Here is a 14,085-nt window from a genome sequence, read left to right as displayed (position 1 = left end):
GCCCAGGAGACAGAGTCTTCTCAGGTGACCACTGAAGACTTGGCAGTTCAGATCCTCCTGTGGCTGACCTTGCCTTGCTTGCCTGGCCATCACATGACCTCCCCCTCCCAAACCAATTAAGTGCTTCTAAGTGCCAGGGTCTAGGTGGTGTGTACAGGCCTACCCTCCGAGACATGCAGAGAATGCACTGTAGGAGGTGGTCTTTGAAGATGCTGTCTCCATTCCCGGGACACAAAGACAGGCGGGACAGGGATTCAGGGTCCTGTTCCCAGGGCAACAAGACCAGGAGGGGCACAAGCAGGCTCTGGTGATCAGTGGGAGGGAATTCACAAGCTGTCCAGGTAAAAAAATGACATCTTCAGGCCGGGCGGTGGTGGCGCACGCCTTTAATCCCAGCACTTGGGAGGCAGAGGCAGGCGGATCTCTGTGAGTTCGAGGCCAGCCTGGTCTACAAGAACTAGTTCCAGGACAGGCACCAAAAACTACAGAGAAACCCTGTCTCAAAAATCAAAAAAAAAAAAAAGAGTAAAAAAATGACATCTTCATTAACAGCTTTTTCAACAGTAGCTGGAGCAAAGTCAGTTGAAACAGACTCTTGTCCCTGCCTCTCTAAACCATGAGTTGTAAGGCCAGCAACAGTGGTTCCTTTTGGTTCACTAGTCATTTGTGGTTCTTTGTTTATTTGGGTTTGTGTGTGTGTGTGTGTGTGTGTGTGTGTGTGTTGGTTTTGTTTGGTTTTTATTTTTTGTTTTTGAGACGGGGTTTCTCTATGTAACTTTGACTATCCTAGAACTCACTCTGTAGACCAGGCTGGCCTCAAATTTAGAGATACCCCTACCTCTGCCTCCTGAGTTCTGGGATCAAAGGTGTGGGCCACCACCTGGGTATTTGTTGTTTCTTCAGCCAGGCTCAAGGTTCACATTTACAACTCCAACACTTGGAAGCTGAGGCAGGAGATTATGAGGTTGAGGTCAGCCTAGACTACAAAGCAAGATTCTGTCTCAAAGACAAAGCTAGTCCAGCATGGTAGCACATGCCTGTAATCCAAAAGCTCGAGGCAGAGACAGAAGGATAGCCTTAAATTTGAGACTAGCCTGGTCTACATAATGAGTTACAGGCCAGCCAGGAAATAGAGTAGACGTTATGTCAAATATACCCCCCCCCCAAAAAAAGCCAGGCATGGTGGCATATACCTTTAATCCCAGCTCTCTGGAGGCAGATAGGAGTCTTTGTAGGTTCAAGTTCAGCCTGGTTCAGTGAGTTCCAGGACAGTTTACAAAGTAAGACCCTTATAAAGTAAGACCCTGCCTCAAACAGACAAACAATAAAAATCACCTAAAAATAACATTGACATAAAACTAAACAAAACATTGTGAAGTTGTGCCCCAAAAGACACAGTGTGTGGGGGGGGGGCGGAAGGGGACTTGAGACCTGCTGGCAACCAGAAAGCTAGCCAGGGGCCCTCTGGCGATGGCACCTCGGAGGGAGGGCTTGTTGACTTCCTCCCAGGTATGGCTTTGGGGAAAGAGAGGATGTGAGCAGGAGATGGGCAGGTGCAGGGAGCTGAGAAAGGCATTCAGTAGGTGCTACACTGTCCAGGCTTGGGGCAGCTGGGACGCTGAAGTGGTCATGGTGCAGGAGACCCTGCCTCAAACGTAAATAGATAGGAACTGGAGAGGTGGTCCAGCCATCAAGAGCACTCGCTGCTCTTGCAGAGGACCGGGGTTCGGTTCCCAGCACCCAGTATTGGCTCACAACCACCTGGACTCCAGCACCAGGGGCTCCAACGCCTTCTGACTGCCACAGGCTCCTGCACATGCATGGTAGACATACATGCACTCAGGCATACATGCATGCTCATAAAATGTAAATAACTATTTTAAGTTTAAAAAGCTAATTTTTAAATAAAAAGAATTTTATTGGAAACTAAGTCAGAATGTTCTTTCCCTCAGCTCCCACTGGAAAAACTTGAAGAGGTGGGCGTGGGATGCAGGCTCCAGCCCTGGGGGCGATGCCAGGCTGTGGGTGCTCAGTGGGGAACTGACTCAAAGCAGTTGGCAAGAAGGACCTCACCATGAGGGGCGCAGTGGGTGGGTGTCCAGGTGACCTGACACTTTTGCTGGCTCTTCCCATGGCTTTCCCCTCTGCTCAGACAGCATCCTGATGCCTTCCCAGGCCTCCACAGAAGGGACCGGGCTGGAGGGGCCTTCCTAGATCCAGTGTGCCTTCCCAGAGTGCAGGGCTGGGCTTGAGTGCCGTTGTCAACCAGGCTCTGTAGAGCATCTACACTCGACACAGGAAGTGACCTGGCAGCAGAAGGACCTCAGCTGTGATGATACTGCCAAAGTGGGTGTTTTCTCAACAGTCACTGAGCATGCCCAGAAAGCCACAGACTGGTCCACAGGCCCGGGCCTAGACTGGGGCGAGGGGCCCACAGCATGGGTGGGCAGATATGAGCAGCCCCTCGTGGGGTAGCATGTTCTAGTGCCCAAATCCTCTGCTTCCTTGGTGCCCTGTGTTGTGTCCCTCAGACCCAGGGATCTGGCCCTGCTGTGGCCTTAGGGTTGGTAGCATGGCCTATTCTCTTGTTCAGGTTAGTCTGGGTCCAGGTCCTCAAGGGGTGATTTTGCCTTTCTCTGGACTCCTTTAAGGACAGGCTTGGGCACACAGCTCCATACTCTCAGGTGAGGGAGAACCTCATCCACCCTGGGGTCTTGCTGGGAATTCATCCAGTCAATACAGAGCACAGCAACCGGAGCAGGTGCCCTGTCAGTGGGGTTAGCTACAAATCAATAGACACGGACCACAGCACCTCTCCTCCCTGTCTCTTAGCAGGTCACCGCCCCAGGCTCCTTGATACAGAAAACCCCTTATTGGTGGGGCTAGAGAGATGTTGGAAGCACTGGCTGCTCTTCCAAAGGACCCAGGTTCGATCCCCAGCAACCACATGGCAGCTCACAGCTGTGTATAGCTCCAGTCCCAGGTGATCCAACACTCTCACACAGACGTATGTGCAGGCAAAACAGCAAAGTACACAGAAGAAAAAGAAGTCATTATAATTTTTTTTTACAAAGTTCCTTGATAAATCAGGCAGTGGTGGCCACACCTTTAATCACTTGGGAGGCAGAGGCAGCTGGATCTCGGTGAGTTCGAGGCCAACTGTTCTACAGAATGAGTTCCAGAATATCCAAGGCTACATACACAGTGTAGAAGGCCGCAACCACACTCTCCACCATAGATGGTGCTGTGAGCTAGAAAGCTCACACGTGTTGGTAACTTTCCACTACTCCCAAGGTATCACCTGGGACTGGGAGCAGTTGACCAATCCAAGAGTGACACGTCCGAAGCTAGGACTGTTTCATATATAAGGGATGGCTTCCTTCATATCTGGGTCTCCGCCATGTGGCTTATGCTCTAGCTCCCAAGGGGCATTAAAGCTATTTCTGCAGAAGGATCCTGTGTCCCGCGTGGTTCTTGCAGGCGAGGCCGAGCGCAGGACAACACAGAGAAACCCTTGTCTCGAAAATCAAAAACAAAAAAGTAATAAAATAAAATAAAATAAAATAAAAGTTCCTTGATAAAGAAAGGCCTTTGTTTGAACACCATCTGGAACTCAGTAGACACAGCCTCCCTCCCTCCCCCATAGGTACCAAGGGAGGACACAGACACCCCTGGAGCCAGCCCTGCAGGGTATCAGGGGGCCTCCTGGATAGCCACAACCTTCAAATTATCTTCTAGCTGCAGGCAGCCTCCCAAGGAGCATCCAGGGGCCTTAGGGTGGAGAGGGCAGATGAGGAAGCCTGAGCGGAGGCCACACACAGCCCCACTCCCGCAGAAGCATGAGGCTCCTTCAGTTGTACTTCTTGGCTGTGCTGGGTGAGTCTCCTGCAGACACCACGGGAAGGGCCTTGAGGAAGTAGGCTCAGGGAATGGGGTGTCAGAGAGTCCAGAGAAAGAACTGAAGGCAGATGCACCAGAGGGAGAGAGGGTGGATGTGTGTGTGTGTGCGTGCGTGCGTGTGTGTGTGCGTGTGTGTGTGTGTGTGTGTTGGGGGGTGTCTGAGCAGGATGCTGACATCAGCCCCATAAATGACACACGCATGTATGACCACGCAGGGCATCACCTCGATTCCACTGGTATGTGTGTGTGTAGTTGCCAGTGTGGTTTCTTATGGAAACCAGACATTGAACATTAAGATCGTGTCTTCTTCAATCTCATCCCTGCCTTAGTTTTGGAGGCAAAGGCTCTCACTGGCCTGAATTTTGCAGCTTCCCCCAACACCGCGGTTGGAACACGCCCCACACCCACCTTTTTCGGTGGTCACCATGGTTGCACGGTCATCTCTCCTGATTCCGATTCCCATTAACTTGCCTGCACTGGGGATTCCGAGTGTGAGACTGTGCAGAAGAGTTTCCATTCAAGCCAGGTGCATGCCGGAAATCCCAGCACTTGGGAAGTGGAGACAGGAGGATCAGGAGTTCCAGGAGTTCCAGGCCACCCTCAGGGAGATAGTGAGTTCAAGGCCAGGCTGGAATATAGGAGAGAGCCTGTGTGAAGTAAAATAAAACATGCAGTCATGACCAGAGCCACCATCTGGTTCCAGAGGCCTTGTTAGTAGGGCTCAGCCTGGACAGGGAGCTGTCTGGGCTGTCTCCCTCTGCCTAGCTCCGCTTACCCCTCTCCTCTTTTACAGCTGCCTGCAGCTTCTCAGGGGAGCCAACAGAAGGTGAGTAGCCCCCACACCGCAGGGGAAAGGATCTAGCTGGGGGCACCTTGGCCAGAGCTGCACGCTTGTGGCAGGTGTCTTGACCAGAAAGAGGTTACTAATGGTGAGGAAGGGGCGTGGGAGGACCCAGGTGGGTAACTCTGGCTCCACCTCTGCAGGACTGAGTGAGGCCATTAGGAGGCCTCTGGGGCCCATGGGGAGAGGAGGAAGTTTGCAGTGTGTGAAGAGGAGGGGTCCTCAGTAGCTGTGTTCCAGTCACAGGACCCCAGGTCCTCATAGGGAATAGAACTCCCCTGCCCCAAGGCCCACAACTCTGCTTGATGGGTGGGATCCAGAGAAGGCCAGGATATTCTAGAGTGCACTTTCCCTGGAGGGGGACCCTCAAGAGGGTAGGAGGGGAGGGAGGGAGCAGGGAGGGCTTAGACATTAAGTTTTCTTTTTCTGGAAGCAGCTGAGAGTGACTGTTCTCTCTCTCTCTCTCTCTCTCTCTCTCTCTCTCTCTCTCTCTCTCTCTCAATATATGTGGGGGGTGGGGAGTGTGCACGTGCATATGTGTGTAATATATACATGTATAGTACATAATGTATACATGTATAGTATGTAATATATACATGCATAGTGTGTAATATATACATGTTTAGTGTGTGATAAATATACATGCATAGTGTGTAATATACATACATGTATAGTATATAATGTATATACACATGTCTTTCTGTCTCCCTTTCTTCCCCTTTTTTGTCTCCCCCTTCTCTTTCTCCTTCCCTGCCCCCTTCTCTCCTCTTTTCCTCCCCAACAGCCCAGGTACAGAGTCAGGGAGGAAAGGGAGTCAGGGAAAGACCACAGTCCTGGGCCTATTCCATCTTCCTCTTTGCCTCCTCCCCTGCCCCTCCTACCTGGACCCTCCCTTGGCACTCAGCCTCATCTCTGTGCCCCTCGGGGTGAGGCAGGCAGTCACCTCTGTGCCTTGTCCTCCGCCTTGCGTCCCTGGGCATCCCCTTCTGTTCTGCTTAAGGAAGGGTGCAGGGTGGTGTTGACGGAGGTCTCAGTCAGATGAGGCGCAGACCAAACTACCATTTCCTCATTTCTGTAAAAAAGAAAAAGGTTATTAGTGTCATAGCTAAAAAAAGAGCTGGTGTCTGGGTCTCAGGAAAGTACCTGGGCAGAGGCAGTCCTGCCTTCCTGTCCCCTCAGCCGATGGCCTCTGCTCAGCTCTGCTGGTGGAGTCCTGCTAAGGAGGCTTCTGAAGGCTGACTGATCCTTTGTTCCTTCACAAATCTTCTCAGAGGATGTTTGTTTGCTGGCACTGTTGCTGGCCATGAGGGTAAAACAGGTACAGAAAGAGAAGCCACTCTTCCTGCAGAGACAGAGGGCGAAAGTGAGTGAGCACCCCGTGCTGTTAGAATCAGGAACATCGGTGGGTGTGGGGTCCGAGGCAGGAGGCTCAGAGGGGCAAGGTTATCCTCAGCAAGGTGGAGGCAAGCCTGGGCTACAGTTAGACCCTATCTTTAAAAGAAAAGTCGGGGAGTGGTGGTACCAGTCCTGGTGGCACACCTTTAATTCCAGCACTTGGGAGGCAGATGCAGGAGGAGCTCTATGAGTTCTGGGCCAGCATGGTTTACACGGTGAGTTTCAAGACAGCCGGGGCATCATAATGAGACCCTGTCTCAACAAGCAAAAGCAGAACACAACAACAGAACCCAGCAGCTGTCACCGCAGCAGGCATGTGTGGAGAGGGATCTGTTCTATTTCCACCCCAGGACGCCAACTGCGCTGTTTTAGCGTGGCGCTTCCAGTTCCCACCTATGCAAACCAAGCTTCTATTCCGGGCCGCCAAAATGGAAATGAGAGGAACCGTTTTTTCTTTTCACTTTTATAAGTCAAGCTCATTGCTCTCCATGAAGGGAGCAGAAAAACAAACAAACATGTAACCACAGCTGGGCCCTCAACTCCTTTCCCACCCAGTGAGACAGAGTCCAGCCCCGAACACCTCCCTTGGACACTGAAAAGACCTGTTGTCCCCAAAGGTCAAGTGACAGGAGTCTTGTTACAAGTCTGCCAGACGGAGCCCAGAGAAGGTCTGATATCTCAAGTTAGAAATCTATTTTGATTAAAAAAATCCAAAAAGCAAAAAAAAAAAAAAAAAAGAAAAAAAAAAAACTCCCTTACAATGAGGGATACTCAACAAAGTGTTTAAAAAGCTGCAGAAAAGCCAGGCACTGGTGGTGCATGCTTTTAATCCCAGCACTTGGGAGGCAGAAGCAGGCGGATCTCTGTGAGTTTGAAGCCAGCCTGGTCTACAGAGTGAGTGAGTTCCAGGACAGCCAGAGCTATTACACAGAGAAACCCTGTCTTGAAACCGTCCCCCGCACCCCCTAAAAAAACCCACGGAAGATAAGTGCTCTGTTGTGGCTGGGGCAGGTGTCTCCAGAACTTGTCCTCTATCCAGGGGTTGCTCCTGTCTCAGCCGGTTCCTCCCTGCTGTGGAGTATGGAATGGAGTCCCTGACCTCAGCACTCGGCTGAAATGCAGTAGACACAAGTTCCTCTGAAGCAGAAATTAGGATCTGAAAGAAAGTGTGTGCAGTGGTCAGAAACTTGGGGAGTCCTGGGCTTGAAGCCTGTCCACGGGAGTTTTTCTTTCTATTTTCTTGCAGGGGGTGGGGGTTTCAAGACAGGGTTTCTCTGTGTAGCTCTGACTGTCCTGGAACTCACTCTGTAGACCAGGCTAGCCTTGAACTCAGAGATTCACCTAACTGAGTGCTGGGATTACAGCTCTGTGTCACCACGCCTGGCCCACGGGTACTGTACAGTGTACAAGCCTAGTAGAGCAAGGGCAACCTATATGGTCGGGAGTCTGGGATGTTAAGTATTTCCTCCTCTTTTCCTTGAGACAGTTTTCACTGTGTAGTTTTGGCTGTCCTGGACTATGTAAACTATGTACACAAGGCCAGCCTTAAACTCACAGAGATCTGCCTGCCTCTACCTCTCAAAGGCTGACACCATGCCTTCTCTTTATCTCTCCCTCTCTCTCTCTCTCTCTCTTTCTATGTGTGTGTGTGTGTGTGTGTGTGTGTGTATGTGTCTATGTCTGTGTGTGTATGTGTCTGTGCACCAATGCATGCAGTTCCCACAGAACCCAGCAGAGGGTTTGGATTCCCTCTGGGAGTGGAGTTACAGGCAGTTGTGGGCGACTGTGTGACTCTGAGCAGTTGTGAGGCACTGTGTGACTCTGAGCGGTTGTGAGGCACTGTGTGACTCTGAGGGGTTGTGAGCCACTGTGTGACTCTGAGCGGTAAGCATTCTTGACCACTGAGCCATCTCTCCAGTCCCCAAAGGGTGCTTACACAGCAATTTCCCTCCCGTCTGACTCCATAGCATGGAGTCACGTTATATTGGTGTTATGGCATCAAGAAATGGGTGGGGCTCATTTCTTCCTTTTGACCTCACTGGAAACCAGACTGAGGACCTTGCCCATGCCTGGCTCAGGATCTGCCGTGGCATGATGCCTCTAAACCCTCGTTCATCCTCGAGATTAGATCATATCCCCTGCACAGACTGTGTTCTACTGTTAGGATTTGAAGTTGGTTCCACCTCTGGGTAGCTGTGACCGGAGCTGCCCTGACATGTGTGTGACGGATCCGTTCAAGTCTGTCTTTGATTCTGTTGGGATGTGTCCTGGAGTACACATGCTGAGCCATCACTAATTCTTTTAACTCCTCCCACACCTTTTTTTTTTTTAATGGTGCTGTAGATTGAACTCAGGGTCTTAGAATTGATTGCTAGTCTTGTATTCTACCACTGAGATACACTCTCAGCCCCTATGTTTACACTTCTTTAAAAAACCCATTTGTGGGGCTGGAGAGATAGCTCAGTGGGTTAAGAGCCCGGGTTCAACTCCCAGCACCCACATGGCAGCTCATAGTTGACTGTAGCTCCAGTTCCAGGAGATCTGACACCCTCACACAGACAGACATGCAGGCAGGCAAAACGCCAATGCACATAAAATAAAAATAAATAAATCATTTAAAATTTATTTGCTTATGCGTGTGTGTATCTGCATGCGTTTTGGTGAACCACCTTCGCACAGGTGCCCTTGGAGGCCAGGAGAGAATGTCCATCCCCAGTCCTGAAGTTACAGGTGGTTGTGAGTTGACTGATACAAGCCGGAAACCAAAACCCAAATCTCCTAGGACTGCTCTTGACCGCTGGGTCTTCTGTCCAGCTCCAACTATTTAAATTTTTGAAAAATTATCAAACCAGAGTTTTAAAGTACTTGGTCCATCTTGGTTTCTTTCTTTCCCTGACTTGCTCACCTCCCAGACATCACCATTGCCTACAAAGTGCTGGAAGTTTACCCTCAAAGCCGCCGGGTGCTTATAACCTGCGACAGCCCTGAGGCACCCCGGCCCATCACTTACTCTCTCCTGGCTAGCCGAGGGGTCCCGGTGGCGAAAAGGGTTGTGCATGACGACAATCCGGCCTCCTTCAACATCAACGTCACGCTCAAGTCCAGCCCAGACCTGCTCACCTATTCCTGCCAAGCGTCCTCTGATCTGGGCACCTATGGGCCCAGCAGCTGGCTGCAGATGTACTGGGAGCTATGGATCAGTGAGTACAGAGGGTGCGGGCTGGTGAGGCTGGTGGGATGTGGATCCGTGGAGGGGCTGGGAGAGGGGATGGTGGACTTTGAGATGGGGGGAGACAGGAGGAGGCGGCAGAGTGGGGACAGAGGACAGACTGCCTGCCTCCAAGGCTGTGTCCAGTCCGTGGGTGACCAGAGGACACAGTCTCCCGGCAGGGGCCAGAAGGCTCAGTGGGGTCTGAATGGAGCTGGTCATCAAGGCATTGGAGGCAGTCAGGTTCCTCACTGCCACTGTGGAAGTCAGCGTTCTCTGAGGTTGAGGGTATTGCTTAGACTACCCGTAAGTGACCACATCTGCTTTCATCTCCCACGCTACCCCCCCCCCCGACCTTTCTTTCTTCCCTTTCCACCCAAGCTGTCACTCTCTGTTAATAGGAACGAGGAAGTATTGCTCGCCTCCACGAGTCCAGCATCCTTACCCTCCAAAAACACCAAGGCCAAGAACCTAAAAGAGGGTGCCCAGGGTCTGAAGCCCAGCACATGGAAGGCTGGGATCTCTTTGTGAGCTGACTGTGGGGTCTTGAACATGTCTCTCCATGTCTGGGTCTCGATTGCTTTGCCCATGAAACAAGATGATAACAGGACACTCCAGGGGAGGGGAGTGGGCTTAGAAAGATGCGAGAGAGGTGACACTCGGCACTGATGGGGCTAAGCGCAGGCATAGGACAGTTAGCTACTGGTCAGCAGGGTTGCTCAGCAGAGTCCTGAAGACCCCAGCACCTCCATTCTCCTAAGCGGTGGCCTTTGTCTGAAAGAGTTTGTCATCCTGCCCCACAGTTCTCACCTTTAATTGCTAGGCCAGAGGCCTGTCGGGCTAGGTGAGCACCCAATCACTGAAGTACATCCCTAGCCTAGTTTACAGATTTATTTATATTTTATGGATATGAGTGTTTTGTCTCTATGTCTGTGCTCCACATACGTGTAGTGCCATGGAGGCCAGATGAGGTTGTCAGGGCCCCTGGAAGTGCAGTTGCAGATGGTTGTGAGCCTCCATGTGGGAGCCAAGAACCAGACTAGGGTCCTTTGAAGGCAGCAAGCACTTTTTTCTTTTGTTTCTTTTCTTCTTCTTTTTTTTCCTTTTCCTTTCTTCTTCTTCTTCTTCTTCTTCTTCTTCTTCTTCTTCTTCTTCTTCTTCTTCTTCTTCTTCTTCTTCTTCTTCTTCTTCTTCTTTTTCTTGAGACAGGGTTTCTCTGTGTACTCCTGTCTGTCCTGGAATTCACTATGTAGACCAAACTGGCCTTGAACTCAGAGATCCATCTACCTCTGTGGCTCCCATCCCCAGTGCTGGGATTAAAGGTATGGGCCATCACACCTGGTCAGGTCTCACATTGTAGCCCAGGTTGGCCTGGAATTTGCTGTGTAGTCCAGGCTGGCCTTAAATTAATGGGTGTTTCCCATGTTTCCAACTGTTTTTGTTTGTGTGTTTCTTTCTTGTTTTTTAATTAAAAGATTTTTATTTGTTTGTTTGTTTTTGAGGCAGGGTCTTTCTTCATAGCTCTAGTCGTTCTGGAACCCACTCTGTAGACCAGGCTGGCCTCGAACTCACAGAGATCTGCCTGCCTCTGCCCTCCAGAGTGCTGGGATTAAAGGTGTGTGCCATGCCTGGCCTATTTGTGTGTGGTTTTTAGGGTGTCTTTGGAGGCCAGAATCATAAGGCCCCCTGGAGTCAGAGTTACAATGGTTGTGAGCCATACACCACGGGTGCTGGGAGCCTACTGGGTCTTCTGCAAGAGCAGAAAGCAGTCTGACTCCTGAGGGCTAGGGTTTCAGGCACGTGCTGCCTTGTCCAGCCAGGTCTCTATTTAAGAACTTAGAAAGCAGCTGCCTGGGAATCCTGACTGCTGTCTGCTTGGTGTTAGTTTGGTGATATGGAACCTAGCTCTTATGAGTCCATTTTTATTTTTAGCCTGGTCCCCGCAGGAGTTTAGTCCAAAACAATTTTAAAATTACCTAATGATGTCAGGTGGTGGTGGTGCACATGCCTTTAATCCCAGTGCTCAGGAGGCAGAGGCTGTCTGCTCTCTGAGTTCGAGGCCAACTCGGGCTACAGAATGAGTTCTAGGACAGTTAGGGCTACACAAGGAAATCCTGTCTCGAAAACAAAACAAAACAAAACAAACAAACAAACAAAAATTGTTTTTTTTTTTTCCAGTCAGGGTTTCTCTGTGTAGTCCTGGCTGTCCTGGAACCCACGCTGTAGACCAGGCTGGCTTTGTATTTACAGAGATTGCCTGCCTCTGCCTCCCGAGTGCTGTGATTAAAGGCATATGCCACTACCACCTGGCTCACAAAAGAGTTTTTAAAAAAATATTTTAAGATTGAATTGTATAGTATATGCTATAAGCACCTAGAAGCCTAGACAAGCAGGGCAGAGGGCAATCTGGCAAGCTGCCAGGGGAAGGTGGCATTCATAACTATGTCTCTGGGTTCCTTTGACATATGAAGAGGAGGACGTATTGGGAGCCTGAAAGTTTCTCTGTCTCACCTGTGCTACCCTGTCTTCCCCTCCCGGTCAGAGCCCGTGTCCCAACTGCAGGCTGACTTCACCCTACGTGATGTGGACTCAGGCCCCATGGCGGAGCTGTCCTGCCTGGCATCCTCAGGCAGTCCACCCATCATCTACCGCTTGGTCGGGAATGACGGGCGTGTACACGCACAGCAGAGACCCCTCCACGGGAAGCCTGCCAACTTCTCCATCCCGCTGTCCCAGACGTTTGGCTGGTTCCATTGCGAAGCTGCAAATAGCGTCAGTGTCGAGAGCAGTGCCCGCGTGCTGCTGCCCCCAGGTGAGAAGGCCCTTCCAGACCTGGAGCGGGGGCTGCAGTGTGTCCAGGAAGGTGGCCAGGACTGGGGAAGGGCTGGACCTGGCACTGCCCAGGGCACGATGGCCCTGAGGATGCTGCATGCCTCCTTTGCCCCTGGCCTAGCAGAAGCCCAACCCACACTCCTTCCCACCCTACAGGGGAGCTGCCCCTGACACCCACCTGCATTCTGGCCGGCAGCCTGGTCTCCATTGCCACCATTAGTTACGGGATGCTGAGGTCAAGCAGGTAATAATCCACGGAAGCCTGATGTGGGGCAAGAGGCCAACCACCTCCTTGAACAGCCAGGGTTCTAAGTGGGAACAGCAGGTTAGTCTTGTGAGATGGGTTGTCATCGAGATATAGCAAGGGCCCAGCCTGGAGCTGCTTATTAAAGCCAAAAGCCTACAGTGTCTAGCATGTTCCTTTCACACCCCACCCTAATCAGGGCTCTCAGCCGACTTCTGGTGGGGGACTTCCCTATGGGTCTCATGGAGCCTCAAGGCACCAGAGTGGGCCAGGGGCTTCTGGCCTGCATAGCCCTCCACAGCGGTCCCACCGGCCAACCTTTCTGCAAAGGTGAGGCCTCCCAAGTTTCCCTCTCGAAGCCTTCACATCTCTGACATATACAGTGGCCAGGGCCACTGTGTGGTCTGGCTCCAGGTACCACAGATCTCTGAGCACCAACTACTGGCCTTTGGATGGTGGTCAATTCTGTCTCCTTGAACATCTCAGCTTGGCCCCTGTTGGAGCTCCTGGTTCCTCTTCCCGAGACTATCCAGAGGTTAGACTCTCGGGAGGGTATGTCACCTCTCTGAGACTCATTGTTTTCCTCTATAAAATGGGGGTACAGAGGTCTACCTAGCTCCTGCTGACCATGTCACCAGAGGCCAGCGAGTAACCTCTTGGTGATTCAATGCCTTTAGTGGCGTGAGTAAGAAGCTCACTGATGCTCTTGAAACGGTAAGATTGGGTGAGTCTGCCTGACCTGGACTGTCAACTCTCTTGTCATCAGGTTGTGACCGGAAGACAGAGTCCCCAGGCTTGCCTCCCTGCCCTACACAAGAATTCATCACTGCAGCGAAAAAGAGCCCGGGGAGAGGGGACAGAAAGGGGAGCATATGCAGATCAGGGTACCAAAAGTAGTGCACCCTCAAGGGGCCCTGAAGTCTAGAGCATTATTGTGTATAAGGCCCAAAGAAATAAACTTGTATTGTGTAGGGGATTCCTGCGGTGTGAGTGGCTGTTGGTGGCTCTTGCTACAAGAACAATACGAGTAACTGTGTGGGTGTGCTTCCTCGCGGTGCACTGGAGCCCAGCTCCTCCACACCGAGGGTGGCGTAACTGAAGAGGGGGTCACTGACAATTTGGTAATAGTAAATGGTTTCTGTGTGTGGTGGCTCACACCTGTAATCCCAGAATTCAGGAGGTAAAAGAAAAAAGAGTTTAAGGCCAGTCTTGGTACATGAGTCAGATCTCAAGGAACCAACCAACTAACGAAAGTAATAAAAACAAAAATTGAGGTGTTGGCTGAGTGTGATGCTGCACACCTTTGATTCCAGCACTTGGGAGACAGAAGCAGCAGGATTCCTGTGAGTTAGAGACCAGCGTGGTCTACACAGTGAGTTCCGGGACAGCCAGGCTGCATAGTAGGACTCTGTCTCAAAATTAAAACAACAACAACAACAGAATCTAAAAAGGGGCTTGCGAGATGGGTAAAGGTGCTTGCTGCCAAGCCTGACAGCCTGAGGTCAACCCCAGGGACCCACACAGCGGAAGGAGAGCGCTGTCTCCTGCGAGAATCCCTCTCCGTCACATGTGCCATGTCATCTGCCACCCACCCCCACACCAGGCACAAAGCAAATCAATGTGATGGGAAAAGATTTATTTGTTTGTTGTTTGCTTCCCAAGACA

At 51.2% G+C, this 14,085-nt stretch overlaps 1 protein-coding gene and 1 long non-coding RNA gene across 5 annotated transcripts; one reads left to right on the top strand and one right to left on the bottom strand.

The window, feature by feature from the left end:
• The first annotated feature begins 3,737 nt into the window (after positions 1-3,737).
• On the top strand, positions 3,738-13,396 carry Il40 (interleukin 40). Of its 3 annotated transcripts, XM_048451877.3 has the most exons (6): positions 3,738-3,876; positions 4,694-4,726; positions 9,049-9,336; positions 11,887-12,156; positions 12,333-12,420; positions 13,187-13,396. In XM_048451877.3, the coding sequence occupies exons 1-6, from the start codon at positions 3,840-3,842 to the stop codon at positions 13,191-13,193; spliced, it is 723 nt and encodes a 240-aa protein (XP_048307834.3). In that variant the 5' UTR covers positions 3,738-3,839; the 3' UTR covers positions 13,194-13,396. The 3 variants fall into 3 exon arrangements, with proteins under 3 accessions (XP_048307834.3, XP_048307833.3, XP_087765848.1); XM_048451876.3 differs by lacking the exon at positions 12,333-12,420; XM_087909722.1 differs by lacking the exon at positions 13,187-13,396 and having other exon boundaries at positions 12,333-13,085.
• On the bottom strand, positions 3,752-6,588 carry LOC125411654 (uncharacterized). 2 transcript variants are annotated; one of them, XR_007235375.3, is made up of 5 exons: positions 6,281-6,588; positions 5,885-6,083; positions 5,623-5,813; positions 4,309-4,547; positions 3,752-3,885 (listed from the first exon to the last, which is right to left on the bottom strand). It is a non-coding gene; the product is annotated as an uncharacterized LOC125411654 (long non-coding RNA). The 2 variants fall into 2 exon arrangements; XR_015738703.1 differs by having other exon boundaries at positions 5,685-5,813; positions 6,281-6,581.
• Positions 13,397-14,085: the final 689 nt, after the last annotated feature.

Source organism: Myodes glareolus, chromosome 9 (genome assembly GCF_982192425.1).
Source record: "Myodes glareolus chromosome 9, mMyoGla1.1, whole genome shotgun sequence".
Lineage (NCBI taxonomy): Eukaryota > Metazoa > Chordata > Mammalia > Rodentia > Cricetidae > Myodes > Myodes glareolus.
The sequence above is the reverse complement of the archived record's forward strand: the minus strand, read 5'-3'. Positions and strand labels throughout refer to the sequence as shown.